At 43.9% G+C, this 27,855-nt stretch overlaps 1 protein-coding gene and 1 non-coding gene across 7 annotated transcripts in view; both read left to right on the plus strand.

The window, feature by feature from the left end:
- TRIM66 (tripartite motif containing 66) overlaps positions 1-27,855 on the plus strand; it is a 79,387-nt gene that overhangs the window by 28,016 nt on the left and 23,516 nt on the right. For 3 of the 6 annotated variants that reach the window (XM_053562355.1, XM_053562359.1, XM_053562360.1), the window contains exons 1-9: positions 8,543-8,988; positions 16,164-16,267; positions 18,059-18,206; positions 19,065-19,197; positions 19,521-19,637; positions 20,981-21,095; positions 21,691-21,837; positions 24,420-24,537; positions 26,534-27,438. In XM_053562355.1, the coding sequence (XP_053418330.1) occupies positions 16,229-16,267; positions 18,059-18,206; positions 19,065-19,197; positions 19,521-19,637; positions 20,981-21,095; positions 21,691-21,837; positions 24,420-24,537; positions 26,534-27,438 (1,722 nt within the window). In that variant the 5' untranslated portion in view covers positions 8,543-8,988; positions 16,164-16,228. Of the gene's footprint in view, positions 1-8,542; positions 8,989-16,163; positions 16,268-18,058; positions 18,207-19,064; positions 19,198-19,520; positions 19,638-20,980; positions 21,096-21,690; positions 21,838-24,419; positions 24,538-26,533; positions 27,439-27,855 lie in introns of those variants that run through there. The other 3 variants (XM_053562357.1, XM_053562356.1, XM_053562361.1) reach the window with 2 other exon arrangements.
- On the plus strand, positions 25,650-25,756 carry LOC128566094 (U6 spliceosomal RNA). The gene has a single exon (XR_008374390.1). It is a non-coding gene; the product is annotated as a U6 spliceosomal RNA (small nuclear RNA).

The raw sequence follows: 27,855 nt of genomic DNA on the forward strand, positions 1-27,855 counted from the left end.
TTACTGACTACTAAATATATATATAGCATTTAGGGTACAGAGATAAAAAGAGAGGGCACTTGACTTCAAGGAGCTCATATTTTAATGAACAACAGAGAAGTAAACAGATGATAATAATACAGTGCAGAGAAGATTGTTTTATGTTCAAGCAAAAGAGTAATAACTCTGGGAGAGTCTCCATGCCCTAAGACTGGCAGATATCAATTGTTCACTGAGTATTTTCTGAAGGCCCGAAAGAAAGGCTCCCAAATGAGCTGTCTGGTGAAAGGCAGAGCTATTACCTATCTCTTTTAGTCTAATGAGATATCCAATACCTGAACTTAGTTTTCTGGTCAATAGCTTGAAAAACCATGCTTTTATGGGTGTTTTGGAAAGAGCTGTTAGTATTGCTCCTTTACCCAGCAAAGTAGGAACCCAGACTTTCTAGCATGTTTATCTTCTTTTCTGCCAGTCTGAGGTTTTTAAAAGTAAAATATGGGACCAGGCAGAAGGATAGCATATGAGATGGATAGAGGGTGAGGAATAAATAGGTCCCTAGCATTAATGCCTCCAGCCAGATGGGGCCACACTGCCTAGAGTATAAGTCTGTTTCCATAAATCTATTTCTCCTGGTTGCTGGGCAGAGCCAAGCAGTTGCTGGGTTGAATGGAAGAGAAGCTGTGCCTGGCCTTAAGGTCTGTCCAGCTGGTTTTCAACTCTGATCTTTCAGTGGAGTCTTCCCAAACTTGTATCGATGCTCTGGGCTTGGAACTGTGGGGATGGTGTGAGGAGGCATCTTCTCATTCAATAGGACTATGATTTTTATTTCTGCAGTCCCACAGTGTGATACAAGAAAGGGGCGTAAGTGAATATTTATTGAATAATGACTTAATCAGTGAATTCACAAAGATCTCCTATGGTTCTTGCCTGGAAGAAGACTTTTTTCACTTATGACACTGCTTCTTTCCATTCTTTAAGTTAGAGGTACAAAACACATTTACTATGCGCTTACTGGTTGGTAGACATTCTACTGGGTGCTTGTGTCTGTATTATCTTTTCTAAACTAAACTTCACAACTGCTCTGTAAGGCAGGTATTATTATTCCCACTTTATAGATGAAAAACCTGGGGAGTGGGAGATTTATAGACGAAGGTCTAACAACAACTAAGTGTCAGGTCAGGTCAAATTCAGGTTCAACTGCCTTCAAAGTTTATTATCTATGTTGTAGCACTTTGCTCAGTAGTGAATTCACACTCACCTAGGGTACTGAACTGATGGGAAGATTTCATGGAGAATCTTTGAGGAAAGAGCAAGCAAACCTGAGCCATCAAATACAAATCTTTAGGTGGGGCGGCGCCTGTGGCTCAGCGGGTAGGGCGCCGGTCCCATATGCCGGAGGTGGCAGGTTCAAACCCAGCCCCGGCCAAATTAAAAAAAAAAAAAAAAAAAAAAAAAAAACAAATCTTTAGGGTGGCTCAAGGAGTAGGGCTCCAGTCCCATATGCCAGAGGTGGCGGGTTCAAACCCAGCCCTGGCCTAAAACCAAAAAAACAAAAATACAAATCTTTATTTATTTATCTATTTTTGAGACAGAGTCTTCAGCTGTTTGCCCTGGGTAGAGTGCCATGGTGTCATAGCTCACAACAACTTCCAACTCTTGGGCTCAAGTGATTCTCTTGCCTCAGTTTTTCTATTTTTAGTAGAGATGGGGGTCTTGCTTTTTGCTCAGGTTGGTCTCAAACCCATGAGCTCAAGCAATCATCTGCCTTGGCCTCCCAGAGTGCTAGGGTTATGGGCATGAGCCACCACGCCCAGCCCCAAATCTTTATTTAAAAAATGCTTAAATTGACACATAAAATTACATATATTTATAGTATACAACATGATGTTTTGAAGTATAAGTACATTATGGAATGACTAAATCTAGACAGGGCATCACCTCGTATGGTTATCATTTGTGTGTTTTTTTTACATCCATTCTCTTAGCATCTCTCAAGAATATATTATTAACCATAGTCATCATGCTGTGCAGTGGCTCTCTTAAACTACTCCTCTTATCTAACTGAAATTTTGTATTCTTTTGACCAACATCTCCCCAAACAGGCTACCCCCAACCACTTAGCCCCTGTTAACTACCCCTCTGCTCTGCTTCTATGAGATCAACCTTTTTAGATTCCACATGAGTGAGAACATATGGTATTTGTCTTTCTGTACACAGATTATTTCACTTAACATAATGTGCTTCAGGTATATTCATGTTGTCACTAATGACAGGATTTCCTTTTTTAATGGCTAAATAGTATTTCTTTATGCACATATACCACATTATCTTTATCCATTCATTCATGATGGACGCTTAGGTTGATTTTATATTTTAGCTATTGTAAATAATGCTGCAGTGAACATGGGCATGCAGATGTCTCTCTGATATGCTGATTTCATTTCTTTTGGTTATATAGCAGGCCCCTTATTTGAGGTTTTGATTTCAAGTTTTCAGTGATCTGAACCATGGTCCAAAAATATTAAGACAACTTTGAGAAAGAGAGAGGGACCACATTCATGTAACATTCATTATCATACAGGGTGGCCATAAAGTTTGTGTGCAATTTAAAATAGATAACTATATGTATAAATTTCACATGAACTTTATGGCCACACTGTATATTGTTATAACTTTTATTTTTTATGTTATTGTTGTTAATCTCTTACTGTGCCTAATTTGTAAATTAAGCTTTATCATAGGTATGTATGTATAGGAAAAAACATAATACATATACAGTTCAGTACTATCCATGGTTTCAGGCATCTGCTGAGGGTAAAGATGGGCAACTGTATACCTAGTAATAGGATTGCTGGACCAAGTACAAATTTTTAATTTGTGCAGCCACAGCCGAGTTGAGATTTTTTCCAACAACTAGGAAAATGGGTCTGCATTACATCTTAAACTCTGAAGAGACTAGCTGGGAAAGATCTTCAAAAGTTAGTAATGGGGACCAGAGTAAAGTTAGTAGTGTGCTAATTACCCAACGACTTGTCCATGCAGTGGAAAGCTGGAACTGCAGACCACGCAGAAATGCTGGGTATTGGAAATGGACTCAGCCCATGAGAATATGTGCTTGGGGCTCTTTGTTTTTAAGCCTAATTGAAAATGGTTCTGGGTCAAATTCCATCTGGAAAGTTGGCCATTGATTACCAAAGTGATACTTTAAATAAATGTGGCAAGCTTTGACAGGAGCTAGCATCCCTGAAACTGACACCATGTGCTGGCTATATGGTCAAGATTCTTAGGGGGTTGTGATTAAATAGAGGGCAATTAATCGGGTATATTTTTATCCATGTGAATAAAAGGAACATTATTTTTTCTCTTCACATCACCTATGACAGACAAATCATGGCTGGAAGACTTTGATTCTGAAATGCCAACTCCAGAATCTACTTGTTTAGTATCTTTTTTTACTTTCAAAGAGGGGATGCTATTGAGATGTGGGAAAAACCCTGCTCTGGAAATCAAAGCCCCCGGAGTTTGTCAGACTCCCTGGCACTAATTGCGCAACCCTAAGCCCTTTTTGGTTTTCAAGGGTGTAGTAATAAGCTCTAAGAATGCCGAAGAACCACCATATTCCCATGCTTCCTGAAGCTAGTGAAAGGTGACAGCATATACCTTGAACGCTGCTAATGCTAAAAGGGGGAGCAATCACTGTCCCTCAGTGGGCGGACCTTGGGGCTTTAGGAAGATCCAAAGAGAGAGAACTGATGCAAGATGCTACAACCTTAGAGTCAGAGAGGGAAATTACTCTTATCTTAATGAGCAGCTCAGTTGGAGGGGCTCTGATGGTCTTGGGTGAGAATGAGAGGCAGGGTCAGGGGGTGAGATCTCAGCTATAGGAGCCTGGGAAGCAGGTGACTGCTCTTGGTTTTTTCCAGGTGCTGACCACTGCCCAACCTTGTGGGGTCTGTTGTGGGCAGTAACCTAACTAAGTCTTCTAGGCAGGGGGCAGGCTGCTGAGCTGGGCTGAGCTGGGTGTGCAGCAGGTGCAGAAGCTAGAAGCTCCAGAGCCTTATCAGTGGGGTGGCTTTTTAGTTCATGAACAGCTTCCATACCTTAATTGGCTCTCTAGGGCCCTGGGAGTAGCACTGGGACCTCGGAGCAGTACCTGTTACTGGGAGAGCAGTTCCCCAGGTAATGGAAAGGAGGAAGGCTGTGTTTTGAGGGAATGTGCTAGCTGTTACCAGTACTACTTAGAAGGCTATAACTAGAACAGATTTGCTGAAGAGGGAGTTCAAAATGTCTGTGATTGATGGATGAGGTCTTGGAGGGGACTCTTTTCTGCTGAACTCTCTCATTCAAGAAGGACCAGTCATGATTGAGTGCTGTGGAGCCCAAAGAGCAGGAGAAAACCCTTAGAGTTAATCTCCAAACCCTCACTGCATCTATAGGGCAACAGGAATCCAGAAAGGGCTAAGATCTTGCTGAAGTCTACATAATTGGTTACTTAGAGATCCAGGAAAAAAATCTAGCACCCTTGCCTAACAGTCTTTAACTTGCCTGGGCGTGAGGGCCAGTAGAAACTGCTGACCTAGAGTAGGATATTGCCCTTGGTCCCCCACTGTCTCCATTTCCAGAGCCAATTGGAAATGGGCTCAGTGGCTTTGCATAGAGTGTGTTAGTATATCTGTTTTTGTATTGATTCTTAAGATTTGGAGTGAGAAGAGATAGAGGTGCTACTGGGTCAGTGAGGGTTAATCAAATGAGATGAGCATGTACTCATCTGTACCTTAGTTTTTTGTTTTTGTTTTTGTTTTGAGACAGAGTCTCGCTTTGTTGCCCTGGGTAGAGTACTGTAGCATCATAGCTCGCAGCAACCTCAAACTCTTGGGCTCAAGCAATCCCCTTACGTCAGGCCTCCCAAGTATCTGGGAATACAAGTGCCCACCACAACGCCCAGCTACTTCTAGAGACGAGGTCTCGCTCTTGCTCAGGCTGGTCTGGAATTCCTGAGCTCAGGCCATCCACCTGCCTTGGCCTCGGAATGTTGCGTACTGGCATGAGAGAGGGTTCTTTCTCCACTGGTTCGAGGAGGGAAGAGTTAACCGGAGTGGAAAGGTGGGAAATGAAGAAATACAAAGCCGTAAAAGACAGGGAGAGGCAAAGAAAGGAGCCGAAAGCTAGGCTGGTGTTGGGAGGGCTGACACAGCTGATGACTCCAACTAGCCACTGAACCATGGAAATAACTTTATTTATATAGTAACTTAACAAGATTGTATAAATAATACATGAGGGAGAGATCAACCTTAAAGAGGAAACATTGTGCTGGCCGATAACAAGAAAAATATGCATGGGCTATGTGACTTTTGGCAGGTGAAAACAATGTTGTCAAGGAAGGAGAGGTGATTGGGGGTCACTCCCTGAGCAGTAACCAGGCTGTGGGGGCCCTGCCAGCCACAGCCCGTTCCCCACAACAGAGTGCTAGGGTTACAGGCATGAGCCACCTTGCCCGGTACCTTATGCATTCCACTGTGAGTACTTTTCTTGGCACAGAAAGTCTGTTTCACAGCCAGATGGTTCCTGGGAGCATGGTCTCTGAGATACGTGGACCGTGTATTCATTTCTAGCCTCAGCTATTCACCTAGATTCTGACTCTTGGCTCACAGCTGCTACCTGGCTCTGCCCCTACGGTCCTTGGATAACCCTGCCTGACTTCAATTTGTTCTTTATTCTTTCTATAGTGATATTTTTCTTACCTGACTTTTCTTGTTGACGCTGTGGTTATTCTCCCAAATCCTTTAGCCTTGATCCTGATCAATCCCTCTAATACTGGGCCTGTGCTTCTAGCTTCCTAAAGGTTCCTAGTTGCTTAAAGTTTGGAACAGAACGTGCCCTACAAGGCTTTTCCCAGTCTGGTCCCAAACTAATTTTGTAGGCTTATCTTCTGCCATTTTCCTACATATTCTAGCCTTACCAGTCTTCCCTCACACTTTGACATGTACAATTCTCTGTTTATGATGTTTCTGAAAATCCTTTTCTTGTTTGTAACATGCTACCTGAATGTGAAGGTCCAGCTCAGTTGTGACCTGCCTATAAGAACTAGAGTTCATAGGGATGGGAGTGGGCTTGGGAATAAGCAGAAGCCCCATAATCAGAATCTTACCCCAAAGCGTGAGGCTAGAGCAATTTAAGGAGCTTTAGGCGAGAATTGGGCAAACTTTTCTGTACAGGGCTAGATAGTAAAGATCTTTGGTTTTGTGTGCCATACAGTCTCTGTTACAATCACTCACATTTACCATTGAAGGATAAGAGCAACCATAGACAACATGGAAATGAATGGACATGACTCTGTTCTTCTTCTACAAAGAAAGACGGGAAGTGGTTTTCTGACCCCTGTGTTAGGCTCCATCTGGGGAAACTGGGTGGGTTTGTATCTGTGGGTGATGCCAAGTAGGAATAGCTGTGCAGAAACAAGGTCAGATCAGAAAAATATGGAAGAGAATCTCAGGGAATAGTGTTAGGATGATGAGTAGAGGAGAGGGCAGGACAAAGGCTGAGAAGAGGAGCAAGCTAATTTTGGCTGGAATATGGGAAGCTCAAAGGAGAGATGTGGGAACTCTGGTCAGAAAGGAAATTTAGGGCCAAATTATGAAGTATCTTGATTAATTTGTGCTCTTCTTTGGACAGTAGGGAGCCATTTAAGGTTTTAGTCAGTGGAATATGGTCAAATCTGTGTTTTAAAAACACATTCTGGGTCAGTGAGGTCTATGGAGGAAACAGGTCTGGTTACAGGAAGACCTGCTAGGCTATTGCAATTGTCCAGGCCATTAGTTCCTGATTGCTGGTCCTTGAACCAGTGCTGCTCTGGCTACCTAAGAATTATTTGGGAAACTTGCTAAAAATGCTAAAAATACAGATTTCTGGTCCCACACCCACATCCAGTGGAATTGCTATTCCATTCAGGATCTTTAGAATCCTCCAGATTTGGGAATCACTGGTTTGGGCAAGGCAGGCTGAGGCCTGATGTTAAGATTGTATAGGCCAGGCATGATGGCTCGTGCTGGTAATCCTAACTCTCTGGGAGGCTGAGGTGGGAGACTGTTGGAGCTCAGAAGTTGGAGATGAGCTTGAGCAAGAGCGAGACCGTAAGTGTGGGAGTGGGCACCTATAGTTCTAGCTACTCAGGAGGCTGAGGCAGGAAGATTGCTTGAATCCAGGAGTTTGAGGTTGCAGTAAACTATGGTGACATCACTGCACCATAACCTGGGTGACAGAGTAAGATCCTCTTACAGATTAAAAAAAAAAAAAGGTATGGATGTCACAGAAAGGAGGACATAGGTAAAATGAGATTTGGCAATGGTTCTTTTTCCTTATGGCAGCCCAGTCACTTGATTTCTTGTTCTTCATGCACCATCACTTCCCCTAACATCTTAATTTGGTCATGTCCTGTCAGTTCTCTTTGAAATGACTCTTCTGTCCCTTTTTTCCTTTCTTTTTTTTTTTTTTAAATATTTTCTTTCTTTTTTTTTTTTTTTGTAGAGACAGTGTCTCACTTTATGGCCCTCAGTAGAGTGCCATGGCCTCACACAGCTCACAGCAACCTCCAACTCCTGGGCTTAAGCGATTCTCTTGCCTCAGGCTCCCGAGTAGCTGGGACTACAGGCGCCCGCCACAACACCTGGCTATTTTTTGGTTGCAGTTCGGCCGGGGCCGGGCTTGAACCCGCCACCCTCGGTATATGGGGCCGGCGCCTTACCGACTGAGCCACAGGCGCCGCCCTTCTGTCCCTTTTTTCTATTTCTAATCTCATTCTGGATTCCACTAATGCTCTGGACAAGCCTCTTCCCTGACCTCTCTGTGTCCAGTCCATCAAGTCAATCATTAAACCAACTCAATTATTCTCCAGAACCCTTTTGGGTTGCCTTTTAGGATAAAGGTTAAACTCTTCACCTTAGCATTTGGGGCCCTTCAGATGCTTACTTTCCTGCCAGTCTTTCCCAGCTCATCCACAGCTACGCCCCCTCATCTGGTTGTTCTGTGCTTTTAAAATTATGTTATGCTTGTAGTCTTGACCCATCCCAATGTCTTTCCTCCAATTCAACCCTGTTTTTTCTTCCCCTTTTTCCCCCCTGCTTGTGTGCAACTCTATCCCCCGGGGGGCAGAGTTAGCTGCCGAGGGACATCTCCCAGGACCTTTGTGCATCATGTGTGTCTCCTCTGTCTGAAGTCCTAATCCTCTGCCTGTGACGGACAGTTGGTCACTATGGCAACTGACTGTGACGTCACAGGATAAGGACTTCAGGTGAAGTGGCAGGAGCAGGTGAGTGTGTAAGAGACAGATATTAATGTCTGTTGAAGGCCCTCCCCAAACACTCTCCTTCAATGCCGGGGGCATGGGAGGCATATCTCAGGCTCCTGCTGTTTTTTTAAATGATGCGGTGAGAATGTGTGCCTGGCATCTGCGCGCTGCAGCAGTGTGGGGCTGACAGAGTGTGTCAACTTGAGCTCTGGCTGTGCAGGCACCGCTGCTGCGTGAGCCTGTTACTCCATTCTGGATTGCTATTTTGATACCCAGATTGCATCATTCTTCCTACGTATAAACAGGGGGTCCCCAGAGCCCTGCAGCTACTCACTTCTCCACCAACACTGTTGTTCTGATGAGCTCTATTTAAATGAGCTGCCGGATCGGGGCAGGTTCCAGCCACACATGAGCACTGTCATTTTGGGGAACATGGAGGGCTGAAGGATTTTTGGATCGAGTCCTTAAAAAGCTGAGAATGATGGCCTCCCGAGCTGTGCAGAGAGCGACAGAGCTAGTTCCTGAAAGTTGAAAATCTCGTTTTCTTCCTTCTGAACTGCTATTCCAAGGCACCCAGAGGATTAGTAAGGAGATGCAGCTAGGAAGAGAGTCGCCTCTTTGAGGTCTCCCACTTGCTGTTCAGTTTGGGAAAATTGCTGCAGAGTCTTCAAGATAAACAGGAACAGGAGGAGTCAACCAAGCCCTTTCTTACAGGAGTATCTCAGGTGAGCTTGAGCTAGAGAAATGCAGCCCTGGCTGAGGATGCATCAGAGAAGGGAGAAAAGGATCGAGGCTGCTCTCCCTACCCTGCCCAGTACCCACTCCCTGAGCCTTAGGCCCTGCGGTCTGGCTTGCTGCAGCATGGCGGGTGGGTGCTCCTGGGTGCTTGCTAAGCACCGTCCTCTGGGACCTGTGGTGTTCTCACCTGTTGCTCCTATGACTTTTCTTCCAGGTGGTGTTCTAATCACAGGCAATAGAGCCATGGGTAAACCTGATGGCAAGAAGCCGCAGTCACCTTAGGAGTGACTTGGATCAAAATCTGTCTTTCTAGCAGGGGTTGGGTAACTGGGAAGTGGGTGCAGTATGTTTCTGGAAGGTGGTGCTGCTCTCAGTTATGGGCTAGAGAAAGACTATCTGGTGGGGGCCTTAGATGATGGTTCAGTATACTGGGACTGCCTAGGGATGGGAGGGCAGGAATTGTTAAGTGTGGATAACCAACCTGCCAGGGAATACAATTAGTGTTTTTTCTCCTTGCTTAGTGCCTGACGGAGACATAGGGAGGTAGAGTGTTTTACTTGTGGCTACAGAGGTAATCAGGGACTGCTCAGTGGTTCAAGGTATCACCTGTGTTTTACAAGGGCTGTGTGATTTTTACCTAAGTCCTTTCCTCTCTCAGGGCCTCTGTGTTACCATCTTTAGGGTATGCAGTTGGCTAGAGGACCAGTGAAAGTTTGTCCAGCTTTGGTTCTACAGGTGAGAACTGGCAGAGGAGCACCAGGTTGCTTCAGAGGACACCAATGTTCTTCTGGGATTAGAGCTTGGACTTTAGCTGCAAATTTCATAAGGTCCTGGACAAAGTCTGTGGAATGAAGGGTTTCCTAACCCTCAGAGGGTTGCTTAGCACTGGGCTCAGGCTTATGTAGAGCAGTAGTTCTCAAAATCTGATTGGGGTGTATACATCGTGGCCTGAACTGACTCAATACCAGCTTTCTGAGACCTCTTTGAGATTTTTCTTCTGCCCTAATCCCCTGGAGCCCAGGTTGCCTTGGCTCTGCTGTTCATATCTGAAGGGTAGACTATCCAGCATAGGTCCCCCTAAACAAGGAGATCTAGGCCCCAGCTGCAGTTATTGTAATGCCAAACCGTTCCCCTAAGCCTGCTTCTGGGTCCTTCAGTTGAGATGGGGCCCTGGGGAGGCAAAATGTGTCCTCCAATTCTACACCAACCCCCAGAGTACCTGGGTATCAGGTCACTGTCTGTCTGGTGGGAATCTGCCCTTTTCTCACTTAGAAGAGAAATATATCATGGCTGTATTCAGAGTCTTTCAGAACTTCTTGGAGCCTCTTTTTTTTTTTTAATTTTTTTATTGTAAAATCATAGCTGTGTACATTAGTGCAATCAAGGGGTACAATGTGCGGGTTAGGAGCCTCTTTTAAAAACCAAGCCACCCTGCTTTTCTCAGTTGCATGGTATAGGGTGAGCTATCAGGTTGAGCCACAGGGAAAGGGGTGCTCTTTCTAAGGTACTGATGTTCAAATTCGGTGGTATGTGGTAATCACCTGGGGAATTTTATTTTTTGGACACGGTCTTGCTATGTTGCCCAGGTTGGAGTGTAGTGACTATTCACAGGTTTGATCATGTTGCATGATAGCTTTGAACTCCTGGGCTCAAGCAGTCCTCCCGCCTTAGGCTCCCAAGTGGCTGAGATTATAGGCATGTGCCACTGTACCTGGATACCTGGGCAATTTTAAAAATACTGATTGTAATCTAGTAAATAAAACTCTCATTTAATTGGTATGGATGGAAACTGGATATCAGGATACTTAAAACATCTTACAATTTAAATTTGTAGCAGATTTTGAGAACTACTGCTCTACAGAATGAAACTGCCTCCAGATTTATTTTCTCCTGGCAGGAAAACTCTATCGCACTGCCTTTTTCTCAAGAGATCATATTTCTTAACACTTTATTCCTAGCTTCTCTTTCCCAATGCCTAGGTCATTATAGAATCTGATCATTATTATGAAATATTTTGTTTATAATCAGATTATGTAGTTAAAAAAATGAGCTTCTTTATTTACAGTTGAATTACAGAGGAGTACAGCATAGTGGAAAGGACATGGGTTTTAGAGGCACACAGACTTGGGTTCCAACTGTAGTTCTGCCCGTCTTTTATGGTCTTTGATGGGTGACAACTTCTTGGACCTCAATCTCTCCAACTGTAAAATAGGGACAATACCTAACTCTGAGAGATACTTTGATGATTAAATGAGCTAACACATATAAAGTCCCTGGTTCAGAGGCTAGTGGTAAACAGATGTAAATTTGTCCCACACTTCTTTTGGACCAGAAGCATTTGCTCTTGTGACAGGTGGACTGAATGTCCTCAGTTTTCAGAGCTGCTCTTCTAGGTCCCTAGGCTCCCAGGAGCACCACTGGTGCCTGTGACTTCCTCATTTTGGAAACAGAAGCCCCTCCTCCTCTGAGGATAATCATGTGGACTTGGAGTCATGGCTATATATTTCTCAGAATTAATGTTTCTATATGTGAAATAAAAATGCAAGGCTGTTGCTTAAATAATTCAAATAGGAAAAAAAAGCACTAAATCTAAACAAATTTATGTATAATGTGATTTAAATGTGTCTTAATAATTAAATTAGTATTAAATATTGTAAGTAGATGTTTGGTTGTTTTATATACCATATATCCACAGCTCTAAGAGCTGATGTTGTCTAAAATAAAACTTTGGTATCCTCATTGAAAAATGGAGAATCCTCTTAAAAAAAAAAAAGCTCAAGATTGACACTGTTTGATGGAGGGGTAGGGACCTTCTCAGGGAAGGGAAGAATTTCTGGACAGAGGTGTTTTGACACAAAGAGAACTCATGTCCTCTGTGTCCTCTCTGGGACCTGTAGCCTCCCTAGGATGGCTACCACTGTGATGATTCCTCATCTTTGCTCTCTGCTGCAGTAGCCCCTCTTCAGAGGAATCTTTTAAATTCATCCCAGCCCTCCTCCCACCCAGCTGCTTTTCTTACAAGGATGATAACTAGGTTGCCCTTTGGCTATCTGTTCCTTCCCATCTTGTCCAGGGAAATATTTATGAAGCCTGATTGCTATAGTCAGAGTAAAAGGATTGGTAGATAATCCACATTTCCTTGCTATTCCTACTCTCCTTGTTTTAATGATGTAGAAAGTAAGGTTCAATGGAAGGGGTCACTCATCCAAGATTACACAGATAGTACCAGTCTTGGCTCTGGAATGCACATTTCCTAATTCACAGCCTTTCCTAAGCACTGCACCTCTGCTTTTTCTTTTCTTTCTTTCTTTTCTTTTTTTTTTTTTTGTTTTGTTTTTTTAAATCATCTTGGGCTGGCTTTTTCCTGTCACCCAGAAGACTTCCAGATGGCCTCTTACTACTTTCTCTTCTCACTGGCTGTGGGTGCAAGATGTACTCATGGAACACAGAAGCCCAAAAGAAATACCATTAAGTCCTCATACGATGTTGTCAGTACATTGTAGAAACTATGACTGTAAGTGAAATGACATGCGTTGTTAATAACACTGATGAGAAAAAAATTGGTTTCTTTTTATGTCATTTCACTTGAAGTTGCAGTTTCTAAGAACCTATTGATGATGTGAAGGACTTACTCTGTTATTGTCTGATATGCTTAAAATCAGACAATATTCTTTAATACCAAAGGTGGATTACTTTGTATGCAGATGTGTGAACAGATAGTTAAAATGCAATGTGATATTTCTTATACTAGAAATATATTTACAATGTTGTGGGAACTTAGGAGAGGGACTGATTAACTTATCCTGGGGGAAATTTGCCCTGCTTCTCAAAGGTGGAACATTTGGACAGGTTTGAAGGGATGAATAGGAGTTTGTATGAAAAGGACAGGAACAATAAAACATTATTTCAGGAATAGAGAACAGCATTTTCATAGACATAGAGTCATGCAAAGGTTTGGTATATTCAAGAGATAGCAGAGATATTGGCAAAGACATAGGATGTGGGGCATATGAGCTAGAGATGAGAATAAAGAAGGGTAAAGCCAAATTCAAAGGACACTGAATGCCAAGCTGAAGATTTTGGCTTTAAGGCCAAGGGAGATAGAGGATGTATGATGAGATCTTACCTGAACTATTCAGTTTTTTCTCTCTTTTCATTCTGCTAATAAGGCTATGTTTCATTAAATTTGGACTTTTGGTATAAGGGAGTTGGAAGCTGTGTGTAAATCAGCTTTGTTGTTGTTGTTGTTGTTTGGTAAGACAGAGTCTGACTGTGTCGCCCTCAGTAGAGTGCTGTGGCGTCACAGCTCACAAAACCCTCAAACTATTGGGCTTAAGTGATTCTCTTGCCTCAGCCTCTCAAGTAGCTGGGATTACAGGCGCCTGCCACAACGTCTGGGTATTTTTTTATTGTTGTTGTTGCAATTGTCATTGTTTAGCAGTCCTGGGCCGGGCTCAAACCCACCAGCCTCAATGTATGTGGCTGGCACCCTAACCACTGAGCTACAGGTACTGAGCCTAAAGCAGCATTTTTATGAGGAAGGTCTCCCCAGGGCAAGCCAAGTAAAAGTGAGGGACAGGCAGCACCTGTGGCTTAGTGGGTAGGGTGCCAGCCCCATATACGGAGTGTGGCGGGTTTGAACCTGGCCCTGGCCAGCTAAAACAGTAGCGGCAACTGCAACAAAAAATAGCTGGGCCTTGTGGTGGATGCCTATAGTCCCAGCTACTTGGGAGGCTGAGGCAAGAGAATTGCTTAAGCCCAAGGGTTGGAGGTTGCTGTGAGCTGTGATGCCACAGCACTCCACCAAGGCTGACAGAGTAAGACTCTGTCTCAAAAAAAATAAATAAATAAAAATAAAGAAGTGAGGGACAATAACTTTTATTCACCTGGATGATGTCATTTGTGAAGAGCCTCTTTGTTCACTTCTGGCCACTATTCTTTTGTTTGTTTGTTTGTTTTGTTTAGCAGGCCCTGGCTAGGTTCAAACCTGCCTGTCCGGTGTACTCTAACCATTGAGCTATGAGCTCCCAGCCTGGCCATTATTCTTGTCATTAACACCCATGGCTCTATGAAGACTGATAGAGTTTTTCTTTTTTTGCTCAAGAGAGTGGAGTGGAAAGAGTATTTTATTATTATTATTATTATTTGAGAGACAGTTGCCGAGGCTGGAGTGCAGAGGCTTGATCATAATTCACTGTGACCTCAAACTTCTGGGCTCAAGCAATTCTCCCACTTTCCTCCCAAGAAGCTGGGGCTATAGGCACACACCACCACTCCGGGATAATTCTTAAATTTTTTGTGGAGGTAGGGTCTTGCTGTGTTGCCCAGGTTGGTCTCCAACCCCTGGCCTCAAGTGAGCCTCCTGGTTGGCCTGAAAAAGTTCTGGGATTATAGGCCACCTGGCCTTAAACCATTATTTTAAACCATTTTGTGGATTTTGATTTTTCTAGGTATATCAGTTAGCTTTTGCTGCATAATAAGCCACCCCCAAACATAGTAGTTAAAACAACTAAACTTTATTTAGCTTATTCTATAGGTTGGCAGGTTAGGCTGGGATTCCTATGGTGGTTTTGGTTTGGGCTGGGCTGGCCAATCTTTCTTGTGTTCAGTACTGTCTGTGTTCAACTGGTGGTTAGTTGAGGCTAGCTGGTTTATGATGGTTTCAGGTGAGATGCCTGAGACAACTGATGCCTCTCTCTGCATGCTCTCTCCTCTCTCAGCACTGAATCCCTGGTTAGATTTTTCACGTGACAGTCTTAGAGTTCTAAGAGCAAGAGCAGAATTATATTTTATAACTACTTGTCTAGACTTGGAACTTGCTGATGTCACTTTTGCTGCATTCTGTTGGCCAAAGCAAGTCACAGGCCAGCTTAGATTCAAAGGGTAGAGACTCCTGCTGGTGGTATTGCAAAAGTATGGTTATAGAGAGGGGAAGAATTTGTGGTCTTTTTTTTTTTTTTCAATCAACTACTCAGACTATCTAACTTTTATCACCAGGAAGAGTTGATAATTGAGGTTATTGCCTTACCGTGAATGAGTCTTGAGAAATCTTTTGACTTCAAAGTCTGAATTCATAGAGAACCGTGTGCTTATGTCATTTAATCTTCACAACAACTCTTATTTTCCCTTTCCATTTTACATAAGAAGAAACTGGGGCAGAGAGGAATTAAGTGAAATTGAATTACTTGCTCATTAGGTGACCTGTCATTGGGTGGCAAATATGGTATTTCGACTTAACATCTGTCGCCTGCAAGTCTAGAGCAACTGCCATTGTATCATTCTTCTCTATTTTGATGAGGTAAGGCAGAAAAATTGTGGTGCTACTGCTGCATTCACTGCCATAGTGGACTCCTTTCTAGGTCTTCCTCAACCGTGGATGCAGGTACCTTGCTCTACTGAAGAGGCTCATTTCTTTGTTCCCAGTGGGGTGACTGCTACTGGGGTGGGCCTGAAGAGTCACAGTAGTTTCCAAGATGGCAATCTCATGACACTGATAAAGTTCAGAGGCCCACCATGCTGAGGAATGTGCAGAGAATGTTGCATTTCTCCAGGGAGAGGGAATAGGTGTTCATAGGTGAAACACACATATATAAGGTTTACCCAACAGGGACCAGATGGAGATAGCCCAGCCATAGACCTCTGAGCCCTGGGGACAGAATGATTGGTATTGGCTGTGACAAGAGGAAAATACCTCCTAGATGAATAGGCAGGGGGGCCTTGCCTTTCTAGGAGATTTTCCTTTATCCTGCCCCATTGTAACTTAAATGACTGGAGCCATGCCCTGGCTAAACTAACTCTCTGAATCTTGGCCAGTGATGGGAGCTGGGCTTTCAGGGATTTGGAATGAGGAATGGGAATAGCAGGAATGCCCTAATTATCAGAACCAAAGCAGGGTTTGGCTTCTAGTAGCATTATTTATGGGGATGGGGAAAAGATAGGGCCAGGTAAATAAAAAGATGTAAGGAGACCAGATTGTAGAGCAGGCACCTAATAGGATGGTCATGTTCAGGGCACCTATGTGGTAAATGTAGGCTATGACTTCACACGTAGCTCATTTTGGCATGAGTGGGTGTTGCTATTTAGTGTATTACAAAGCTTTGTGTCTAGGCCTCATATATAATCTGCTGTGTTGCTCTAACTATTGTCTTTCTTTCCCCTGCAGAACTTACCTCCCGTCCTGGATGTAAGCGAGTATATCTTTCTAGGGATGTAAATGAACATTTTTTAATGCAGTGCACTCCTACTGGGCAACCCAAGATGGCCAGGGTAAGTCAGAACAAGGAAAGAAGCAGTTGATCCTTTTCAGAAACTGTGAGTCCTTTGTACATCAGTCTGTCTATTCATTCATCACTCTGACTTGTTATTCTTTTATCAATTTTCCCAATCATCAATCATCCCTCCATCCATCCTTCTATCTAGAAGAAAATAAAAATGTTTGAGTTGTGGAATACAAAGAGTGGGTTTTCTATTAAGTGAAAATTATAGGTTGTCTTTTTTTTTTTTAATGTTAATACTTTGAGTAGAAGGTGAATGTTATTATCTTAAAGTACATGAAGAATCACTGAGTGTTTCTAGGTATTTTTCTCTTTTTTACAGTTCTTACTGAAAAATACCAGTACTGGGGTATTGGTATATTGGCTTTTATTTCCTTTTCTATATCCCCCTGAGTTGAAATTCACACACTAGCCTGGATTAAATGGGCACGTTAATCTTGCCTGTATTTAACAACTATAAAACTTTTTGTTAAATTTTATATCATTTACTGACTGGTACCCCTTCTGTCCCTTTCTCCACTAAGGTAGCTTTTCACTACCTTGTATGCATTCACTAATTTACTTACTTGTTCCTGAATCTAAGCCTTATTGAATGTCTGACTTGTGCCAGGCTCTGGGCTGGGTTCTAGGGAAACAGATTCATGTACTCTACCTTCAGGAAGTTGGTAGTTTAATTAGTAAAATTTCCAGAATCCACATCATGTTAGAAGCCTGTATGATTCAGGCACACACAGGCCAAGTTATTCCAAATTTTATTTCCTCATTATGTTTTATATCAGCCCTGGCTAGGTATTTGCTGACCAAATAAATGAACATTTGGACTAAGAGAAACCTAGGTACTCTCAGATCAGGCAGGTGTGGAAACACAGCTGTGAAAGTTAGTTTGTACTTGCTCTTTCTTAACTATATTTGATCATCTTTCTGTGTACTCCCACATCTGGGGCTTTCTTCTCTCCGAAGACATGTTGAATTTTCTGCTGTTGCCTGTACTTTCCCTCCATTATAACAATTTCCTCCCTTGTCTGCCTGATGAACCTACTTGTCATTCAGTATCCAACTCAAATGTTACCTCTGTGTGAAAACTTTCCTGGCCACTCCTAAGCTGAGTTCCTGGAAACCTCCCTTGGCTTTCTTAGTACTTGTTACATCCTTTTATCATAACATTACCCATTTAATAGGTACCATCCTTTCCAGGCTGTGCATATATTTTTACTTATTTATTTTGAGACAGAGTCTTACTCTGTTGCCCTGGGTAGTGTGCTATGGCATCATAACTCACAGCAGCCTCAAACTGGGCTTGAGCAGTCCTCTTGCCTTAGCCTCCTGAATATCTGGGACTACAGGCATCTGCCACAATGCCTGGCTAGTTTTTCTACTTTTTAGTAGAGACAGGGTCTCACTCTTGCTCAAATTGGTCTTGGACTCCTGACCTCAAGCAATCCGCCCACCTTGACCTCTCCGGGTGCTAGGATTACAGACATGAGCCACTGTACCTCGCTCAAGCTATGCATATCTTGAGGTCAGATCCTTGGGTTATTCATCTGGGTAGCCTCAGTTTCAGCACTGGACTTAATATGAACAGCCCCCAAGGCAACCACTGTCCTTTTAGTCACAAAGGACTTTCTTTACAAGCCCTCACGTATGGCAGCTCCTTAGAATAGACTATACTCCAGAATACTGCAGGAACAGACATACAGGACTGCAGTCCTTAGAGCATTTGTTACTTGTAGAGGCAGGTCCAAATGAGGATGTTATCAGTAATTCCAGAACTCTCTGCTTCCAGAACTGCTCTGAGTGCAAAGAGAAAAGGGCAGCACACATCCTCTGCACCTACTGCAACCGCTGGCTGTGTAGCTCTTGCACAGAGGAGCACCGGCATGGCCCTGCCTCTGGGAGCCTGCTGTTTTCCCGGGCCCAAAAGGGATCTCCAGGTATCAATTACCCCTCTCCCCACCTACTCCCATGCCATAAAGCAATGCTAAACCCTAAAATCCCTGGAGAATAGCTCTTTGAGCTTGTTTCCTTGCTGGGGGAGAAGATAGAGGTGGTCTCAGAGACTTTCTTAAAGGAAGGAAGTCTCCTTCAGAATCAAAGGGGTGACTCACTCTAGTGTCTCTCTTTTGGGGGTGGGGTAGGTGAGTGTGGGTGAGATGGTGCAGGGAGGAATAGTCTTGAATTATCATGGAAGCTAGCTGAGTTCCCTACTTTTCACCTCTATTTAGAGCAATCATATCTCACTTCTACTTGGTTACATGATTAACTTGACAGTCTGGATCAGAGCTTATCCATTTGTCCATTCAGCACCATTTATATTAAATGATAGTCTTCTTAAAAGTCTTTTCCCAAGGCCCTTGAATTGTGGGAGGGGTTTTACATCGTCAGACCTACAGGAACCAGAGTTCATGATTCATTAGATCCAACCTGGAGCCTGGAAAGACTGAATAGCCAGTTTTAGCCTCGTAATAATAGAACCCTGATTAATGAAGAAGTTTAGGTTAATTTTTAAGAATTCATTCACATGCAGCAGTAGCAAGTACCTTCCTCAGCTTCTGGCAGGTGGAGGGATGCTGGGGCTTGACAGAGTGCTATTTCTAGACAGCTGGGCAAATCCAGCGAGGCTAAGCCTGAATTTCTCCTTGTGGCCCTGGTTAGGCATATCCTTTTTGCATATCCTCACCTAAGCTCTGTATTTCTGTGATGTTCATTGAAGACCAAGAGCTGCTCAGCAAAACTTAACTGAGAAGTTGACCTGAGCAAGAGAAGCCCATTTTCTTCATCTTCTCTGGCAGGGGCAAATGGTGGTTCTGGGGACTTCACCTTGTATTGTCCTCTACATACGCAAGAAGTACTCAAGCTGTTCTGCGAGACCTGTGACGTGCTCACATGCCATAGCTGCCTAATGGTGGAACACAAAGAACACAGGTGGGGCCGGAAGGCTGCCTAGAAGGGGGCTTGGGAGGGCTCTGGATTCCTTACTTGTGAGAGCTCTGGGATCAAAATCCTGAGCATCAAAATCCTCTTCTTGCCCAAGCCAACCTGCATTGAAGTTTTTCTCTGTTCTTGTTGTAGGGCTTCTCTGGAAAAGTCCTAATGGGGCAGGAACCTGCAGTGCTTTTGACTTTCCTGGATGTAATCACAGCCTTCATGGTCCTGGCTGAGACAGTGCACTGTGGGGACTCTGATTGGCTGGGATGTTTAGAATAGGAATCAGCCCTCCTTAGCTTTTTCTTTTCCTCATTCCCTAGGTGCAGACACGTTGAAGAAGTTTTGCAAAACCAGAGGATGCTTCTGGAAAGTGTGACAACACAGGTGGCACATAAGAAATCCAGTTTACAGACATCTGCAAAGCAAATTGAGGACAGGTAGCACAGGCCAGTGCTGGAAATGCTCTGTTCTCTCACATCCTGTGTTCCAATACCAGGCTATCCAGTGTAGTCTATGAGGAAGACATGTGATTAAGCAATGTGGGCATATATCCTAGGAGGCATATGCCCTGGTGTTAGAGATCTCAGGGACAGTAAGGGGTCTTTGGATCATCACCTTGTGACTGAGGCCAAGCTAGGTCAGGATGATCAGAGTCTGGGCCAAAGAATAAACTTATGGACTGCCTAGAAGTAGGTGCTTGAGAAAAAGTGTGTACAGAGTAGGTACTAGGGAACAGAGTGCTGTTTATTATGAGAGAATAACAAGTCAGTGGCAATCTGCCCTTTACTACACTTTTAACAATGTTTTCTATACTAATCTACAAATGATATAATGATATAACATAGGAAGAGGAATTAGTAGGTACTGAGAGCTCATCATGTGTCAGGCACTGGGTCAGGCATCATACATGCATTATTTTGTTCAATTCTTATAATTTTTTCAGCCAGGGATTATCTCCCATTTTACCGATGAGGAAATTGAGGTTCAGAGAGGTTATGTGACTTACCTGAGATAACAAGCTAGTCAGTGAATGATCTGGGCTTGGAAGGTTGGTTTATAGTGACTTCAAAGCCTATGCTCTTTTTTTTTTTTTTTTTTTGCAGTTTTTGGCTGGGGCTGGGTTTGAACCCACCACCTCCAGCATATGGGGCCCGTGCCCTACTCCTTTGAGCCAGCCCATGCTCTTTTTAAAAATGACTTCACTGAGTTATAACTCACATACCATAGAATCACCCTTTTAAAATGTACAATTCATTGGCTTTTAGTATTTTCACAGAATTGTACAACCATACATAATCATTGTCTACTTTTAGAACATTTTTATCACCCTCAAAAGAAACCCCATGTACATTATTAGCCACTCCCCTTTCTCCCCACAATACCTTCTACTCCTACGAAACCACCAGTCTGCTTTCTGTCTCTGCCCATGCTCTTTTTGTTTCATGTCACTATTTATTGAAGTATCCTCCCTTTTAAGACAGAAAATTATATAACTCATACCCATAGTCTTTCTCTTGGTCTTACTTCCAGTGCTGTGCCAACCAGGTGAGCTACTGGGTTTACCTAAAGAAAACCAAGTTCACCTTTGGGCCATTTGCCCTCTTAAATCAAGTAGGCTTGGTTTCGAGTGGGTGGGGTGGTGGAGGAAGGTTCTCTTTTTATTTGGTGTCTGGTGGGGTGTGATCTTAATAGGCAGCCTCCAAGTTTGGCTCTTGTGTCTCTCAGCGGTTATAGACCATAAGGGAAGGACTCACCATATTTTGTCCCATCATGTTTGCAGGATTTTTGAAGTGAAGCATCAGCATAGGAAGGTGGAAAACCAGATCAAAATGGCCAAGATGGTTCTGATGAATGAGCTGAACAAACAGGCCAATGGGCTCATAGAAGAGCTGGAGGTATATGTGGACAGATGGATCAGATGAATGGGCTCTATGCTCTCACTGGGTCATAAGCCAGTGAGAGCCAGGCACATATTAAACTAGTCCCAGGGTGCAGAATATCCTGGGCTAGAATCCAGATATGTAGTTTCCATAGCTCTTTGCTCCACCCTGTATCTTAAAATGCCCCATCTAATTTGGGAGGGTAGCTCATTAAGGGCTGGAAAATCAGTTCTCACTCTCATCATGCTATGTCTCAGGCAGTTACCATCCTGGACTGTGCAGGGTAATAGTCTAGGAAGAGACTCATAGAACAATCCATCTTCTTCATCAAGTAATACTCAAATCATGTAGACATTCATTCATTTCCTCATTCATTTATTACCCATTTTATATTTATTTGTGATATAGACTCTCCCACCATCTCTATTTACATTCTTCTGTCTGCCAGTATCCCATGGCAGCACCCTAACCTGATGTCCTCTCAGGGGTGTAGTCTTGTCTGATTCCATTAGTGCTCACACTGACATACATAGGCCACCCCACTTCCCAAGCAGTAGGACAATAGTCCAAGAACAGAATCAGGGACTCTGTCTTCTCTCTATATATCTAGGGAATTACTAATGAGAGAAAGCGGAAGCTGGAACAGCAGTTACAGAGCATCATGGTTCTCAACCGTCAGTTTGAGCATGTGCAGAATTTCATCAATTGGGCTGTCTGCAGCAAAACCAGCATCCCTTTTCTTTTCAGCAAAGAGCTGGTAAGAGGAACCTCCAATTCCTTAGCCCTTCCCTTTGCTTATAGGGGCAATGAGGCTGTCTTTAGAAATGCTTTTTGTTGTTGTTCTGTAAGAAAGTAGCTCCATCCATCCTTCAAATTCAATTATTTGTTTCTGCTTTAGGTTAGTAAATAAGTACCATCTTTCACCGAACCCCAATAGCACAAAGGACCCAGGTGCTGAGACAATCCTATCTTGCCCCATGTAACTCAGCTGGGAAAGTCTGTAGTTTTTTTTCTTAGGTCACGGATTCAGGTATTATTTGGACATGAACACCATGCTGGAAGTTCCATAGAGAGTTACTGGGGTCTAAATGGGAAACTAAGAGAAGGGAGGAATTGAAGATACTGTTGAAGTATTAGGCTGAGGAGGATGTTGATGCCGAGGAAAAGGAGCAGGAGAGCTCTTCTGGGCCTGCCTGTTTCCAGAACATGGATTTAATGCACCACAAGTTTGAGCTGGAGGAAATGCAGGACTTAGAGCTTCTCCTTCAGGCTCAACAGCCCAGCTTGCAGTTGAGTCAGAGCAAATCTCCTCAGCCTCTTCAGCAAACTTTTATGGGGCAGATCAACTACAGAAGGAGCAAGAATTTTGAGAGAAGCTGATGGAGTTTATATTTGGATACATTGAATCTAAGATATCTGTAGGGAATCCAAAAGGAGATTTCCAAAAGCTGTTTTGAGATATGGGTCTGGAAGTATGAGGAAAAGTCAAGGTGGAATGTAGAGATGTATGAGTCCCTGAGATATCAGTGGTGTCACTTGATGAGTGTGTGGAAGAAGGAGCAAATCTAGAATCCAGGGAATACCATCATCTTCAGCTAGAAGATGAGTGAAGGAGAGTGAGAACAGTGGTCTGAGGTTGAAGGAGAAATAGAATGTGGTGCACAGAAATTAACAGGGAGTTTCAAGTTTTAAGTGCTCAACATTGTCAGTGCTACAGAGGTAAAAGGATCACTAGTGAAGTGAAGCCTTGAGATCTGGGAATCAGGTGAACTTTTGAAAGAAGTTTTAGCAACAGAGAAGGTTCAAAAGCCAGATTGAGGAGAATGAGAATGAGAGTTGAGGAGCCAGAGACAGAAGTGAAAAGAAGGGAAATAAGTAAGCATCTTGAGAAGGAGACAGAGTTGGAGAAGACAATTTTTTAGGTAGGTAGGATCGAGAGTGAACTGGTTGACTTGTAGACAGAAGGATGCTCCCTTCCTCTGAGATGGGAGAACAGGACAGGGGCAATATAATGTACTTAAGTTTAAAGGTAGGAAAGATACAGGTTTGGTGCAGTTTGTCCTTTGTCTTCTCTTTTTTCTCTGTGAAGTAGGAGGGGGTAATGAAAGGGTTAAATATTGATAAGTGGGACCAGAGTGAAGATTGTAAATAGTCATTGAGGACAGTAGAAGAGGACAGTGACAAGGAAGAGGGCTGAGAGTTGCTGCTGAAATTATAATTACTGAAATATCCCTAAATAACATGACTTTGGGACGGCTAGATTGACCTAAGGTTAGGAATTGGTGATGGGAAGGGAATTATTACTAGTGATATTATTACTGAAAATGATGGGAAACTGAGAGACCTTATAGCCTGAAAGACCTGGGCTTGAAGAGTTCATTGGAGTTGAAGAACATACTCTGAAAGAATTATGATTAGGCTATGGGTCACTGAAGTTTAAGGGTCTCATAGGTAAAATGGTTCTAGATGTTGAATAGGGTCAAAGTATGGTAACTGAACTGAAAATAGAGGTGAAGGTGATTTTTCTTTTTTTTTTTTTTTTGAGGCAGAGTCTCACTCCGTTGCCTGTACTAGAGTGCCATGGCATCAACTTATTTCACACCAACTTCAAACTCTTGGGCTCCTCCTGGATAGCTGGACTACAGATGCCCAGCACAATGCATGGCTAATTTTTCTATTTTTAGTAGAGACAGGGTCTTATTCTTGCTCACACTGGTCTTGAACTCCTGAGCTCAAGCGATCCTCTGCCTCGCTCTCCCAGAGTGCTAGAATTACAGGTGTAAGCTACCACAGCCTGCTGGGTGAAGGTGATTGACATTAAAGAGATCAAGGAAGTGAGAGGCTAAGATGTTGCTTGGGACATTAGTTAACTAGAGGAGGGCAGGGTAAGTTGGACCCTTGCCAAAATAGATTAAAGTGAGTGATGGGAATAGATGAAAGAGATGAGCAGGGGAAGAGGAAAATTGAGTAGGATGGAAGGGTGTTTACATATAGATGGAAGGATAGTAATGGGAGCTCAGAGAATGTCTGCTCTCTGTCGGCTTTTAAATTGAAGTGATGGTAGAATGGATGGAGCTGCCAGGCAGTGAGGGAGAATTACAGATCACTTAAGGACTGGAAGAGATAAGAATGTAGGGGTTCCAGAATCCTTTATAAGAGGAAGCAGATCTACTGGGAGGATGGGAACATACTAAGGTACAAGGGAACGAGAATATGGGGGAGGACCAGAGGCTAAAGAGCTCTGACTTTGAGCTTTTCAATTTGTCCAAAGAGTGAGGGAAAGGAAATTGCATCCAGGCACAAGATGCACGAGTAAATGACCTTTGGTGCTATTGTCAGATTGTGTTTCAGATGCAGAGATTGCTGGAGACAAGTTGTAATACAGATCCTGGCTCCCCTTGGAGTATCAGATTCACCTGGGAACCTAACTTCTGGACCAAGCAACTGGCTTCCCTTGGTGAGCCAGGGCCCACCCTGTGGGCTTTGACCTAATTGCTAGGAATGAATATGGAGCATATGCTTAGCTTACTGGGTAAAAGTAAGCTAAGAAATATGCTTTAGGTCAGCATATGTCCAAGAAAAGGCACACTCTGAGGCTGCCAATGGTCATTGAGTCATTCAGCAAACCTTTTTTTGTGGGGACTGGGGAGAGTAGGGAAGTTAAATAACAATGGCAATATAAGACTTTGTGTTAGGACCAGTTGAAATGAGTCTAAACATTCTGCACAAATGTATCTATTACCTTAATTTCATTGCTGAAGAGGAGATAACACAGTGGCCCTGCTCTTCAGAATGCAGACAGATATGCGTCTCTGGAGCTATACAGGGTATATGGGCACAAGCAGAGGTATCTCAGCTGCAGTAAAATCATGTGCACATGTGTATGTGTGCATGTGTTGTGTGTGTGTGTGTGTGTGTGTTATACACACATCTGTCAGAATTGAGATGTAAGCAGATAATTCATGACTTTATGCTTTTTTCTTCCCTGCTGCAATAATTTGCTGGCATTCAGTCTTAGGCAGACTATGGACAACCTGAAGTTGTGACTGTATTGACAGACTAATGAATTTGTTAAATTGATGGTCAACTGCTGCCCTCATTTAAGACTGTTACTATCCTTGAAGGTGTTTTGAACTTGGCAAAGTGATCACTGGTGTTTAGGTTTATTTTTTGCTTCCCTCCCCCTGCTATTTGTTTGTTTGTTTTGTTTTGTTTTTTTGAGACATAGTCTCACTCTGTCTCAGGGGTAGAGTGCTATGACCTCATAGCTCACTGCAACCTCAAACTCTTGGGCTCGAGTGATCCTTCTGCCTTAGCCTCCCGAGCAGCTGGGACTATAGGCCCCTGCCATAATGCCTGGCTAGTTTTTCTATTTTTTAGTAGAGATGGGGTCTCACTCTTGCTTAGGCTGGTCTTGAGCTCCTGAGCCCAAGCATTCCACCTGTCTCAGCCTCTTAGAGTGCTAGGATTACAGGAATGAGCCATCATGCCTGGCCTCCCTCTCCCCCTTTGATATACTTCAGCAGACCTTTGGTGGCCATCTGCTCTGGCACTAAAAGACCAAAGGTGGTGCTCGCTTCGGCAGCACATATACTAAAATTGGAACGATACAGAGAAGATTAGCATGGCCCCTGCGCAAGGATGACATGCAAATTCGTGAAGCGTTCCATATTTAAAAAAAAAAAAAAGACCAAAGGTGAGTAAAACATGCTCCTTGCCCTTGAGGTGCTCAGTCTTCCTCTAAGCAAGCTTCATCAAAACAGTGAAATGAGGAGGCTGTTAGACTGAGTTAGCAGGGGATCTACTCATGTACAGGGGACCCAGAGAGCATAGAAGGCAGTGCTGGTGCCTGGCACTAACCTGTGATTAGGGTTTCCCTACTCTTCCTCCACCTTATTTGTTCAACACACAACGCCCCACAACTGTATCTGCAGACTTGCTTCTTGGTCCCAAGAATGACTCTCCACCCTTTGCTACTTTCTAGCACACTCCTTCCCCACCACCAATGTTGATTCTTTTTCTCAGAGCTTGTTCTTTTCTATTAAAAAAAAAGGGGGGGGGAGGGAGGGGAGGGAAGGGAGGGAGGGCGGAGGTGGGTAGAGGGAAGGGGATTGGTGGGATTATACCAGCGGTGCATCTTACAAGGGTATATGTGAAACTTGGTAAACGGTCTGTGAAGCTAGTGAATGATGGCCCATGATCATATTAATGTACACAGCTATGATTTAATAAAAAAAAAAAAAAAAGGAGTAGTACAGAAACAGAGTCAGGCTAAGCATCTGGTAGATGTTAGGCTAGTTTCTCAAATATACTGAGCCCCAGAGCAGATCCACACAGGTGGAATCATTATAGACTGAGTCTTGGCCATCAGGGCTTGAATTTTATAATGCCTGTGTCCTTTGGTCCCAGGAGAAGGAAGCAGCATTTTGAAAAACTCTATTCTGAATTTCCAGGCTGTATAACAACGGAAGGTGGACAACTATCTTGGGCAGATACTCCTGCTTATGGAGGCTTACAGGGGCCATCATCCTTTTATCAAAGCCACCAATCTCCAGTGGCTCAGCAAGAGGCTCTTAGCCACCCCTCACATAAGTTCCAGTCTCCAACACTATGCTCCACATCTGTGTGCTGCTCCCACTGCTCCCCTGTGTCACCTTCCTTTAAAGGCCAGGTTCCACCACCCAGCATACACCCAGCCCACAGCTTTAGGCAGCCCTCTGAGATGGTGCCCCAACAGCTGGGCCCACTGCAGTGCTCCACCCTGCTGCCCAGGGAGAAAGAGCTGGCCTGTAGTCCTCATCCACCAAAGCTACTACAGCCCTGGCTGGAAACCCAGCCCCCTGTGGAGCAGGAGAGCACATCCCAGCGGCTGGGGCAGCAGCTGACTTCCCAGCCTGTGTGCATCGTCCCACCACAGGATGTTCAGCAAGGACCCCATGCCCAGCCCACCTTACAGACACCCTCTATCCAAGTCCAGTTTGGCCACCAGCAGAAGCTAAAGCTCAGTCACTTTCAGCCGCAGCCACAGCAGCAGCTGCCACCTCCACCACTCCCACCACCTCCTCCCCCACAGCAGCCACCCCCACCTCTGCCTGCATCCCAGCATCTGGCTTCTAGTCAGCAGGAGAGCTCTTCTGGGCCTGCCTGTTCCCAGAACATGGATATAATGCACCACAAGTTTGAGCTGGAGGAAATGCAGAAGGACTTAGAGCTTCTCCTTCAGGCTCAACAGCCCAGCCTGCAGTTGAGTCAGACCAAATCTCCTCAGCATCTTCAGCAAACTATTGTGGGGCAGATCAACTACATCGTGAGGCAGCCAGCACCTGTCCAGTCCCAGAGCCAGGAAGAGACACCGCAGGTAAGTCTCAGAGTGGCTTGGGGCACATATTCTGCCCATCCTAGGATTGTTCAGGAAACAGCATCTTCAGTCACAAAGTGGCACAGGAATACAGTCTCTTCATCTTAGGGTGGCTTTTGCTCAGCCCTCACATTTCAAAACTACCCTGGACTCAACTTCCCATCTCAGGAAAGCTCTAGAGAACATAATAGCTAGTCCCACCACGGATCTAGGCTCAGTACTTTTCAGAGTCGCCTGGTTTAGCCCTGCCTTCTTGGATGATACTAGGGACCTTGTCCATAGATGTTGCTTTCTGAGCGATGCTGGACTCCTGCCAGTGCCAGCATAGAGGGGAGGCTATCTCTTATACGTTTTTTGTGTCGGCCTGGGTAGAGCACAGTGGCATCATCACTTACTTCCTGCCTCAGCCTCTTGAGT

Source organism: Nycticebus coucang, chromosome 14 (genome assembly GCF_027406575.1).
Source record: "Nycticebus coucang isolate mNycCou1 chromosome 14, mNycCou1.pri, whole genome shotgun sequence".
NCBI classification, from domain to species: Eukaryota; Metazoa; Chordata; class Mammalia; order Primates; family Lorisidae; genus Nycticebus; species Nycticebus coucang.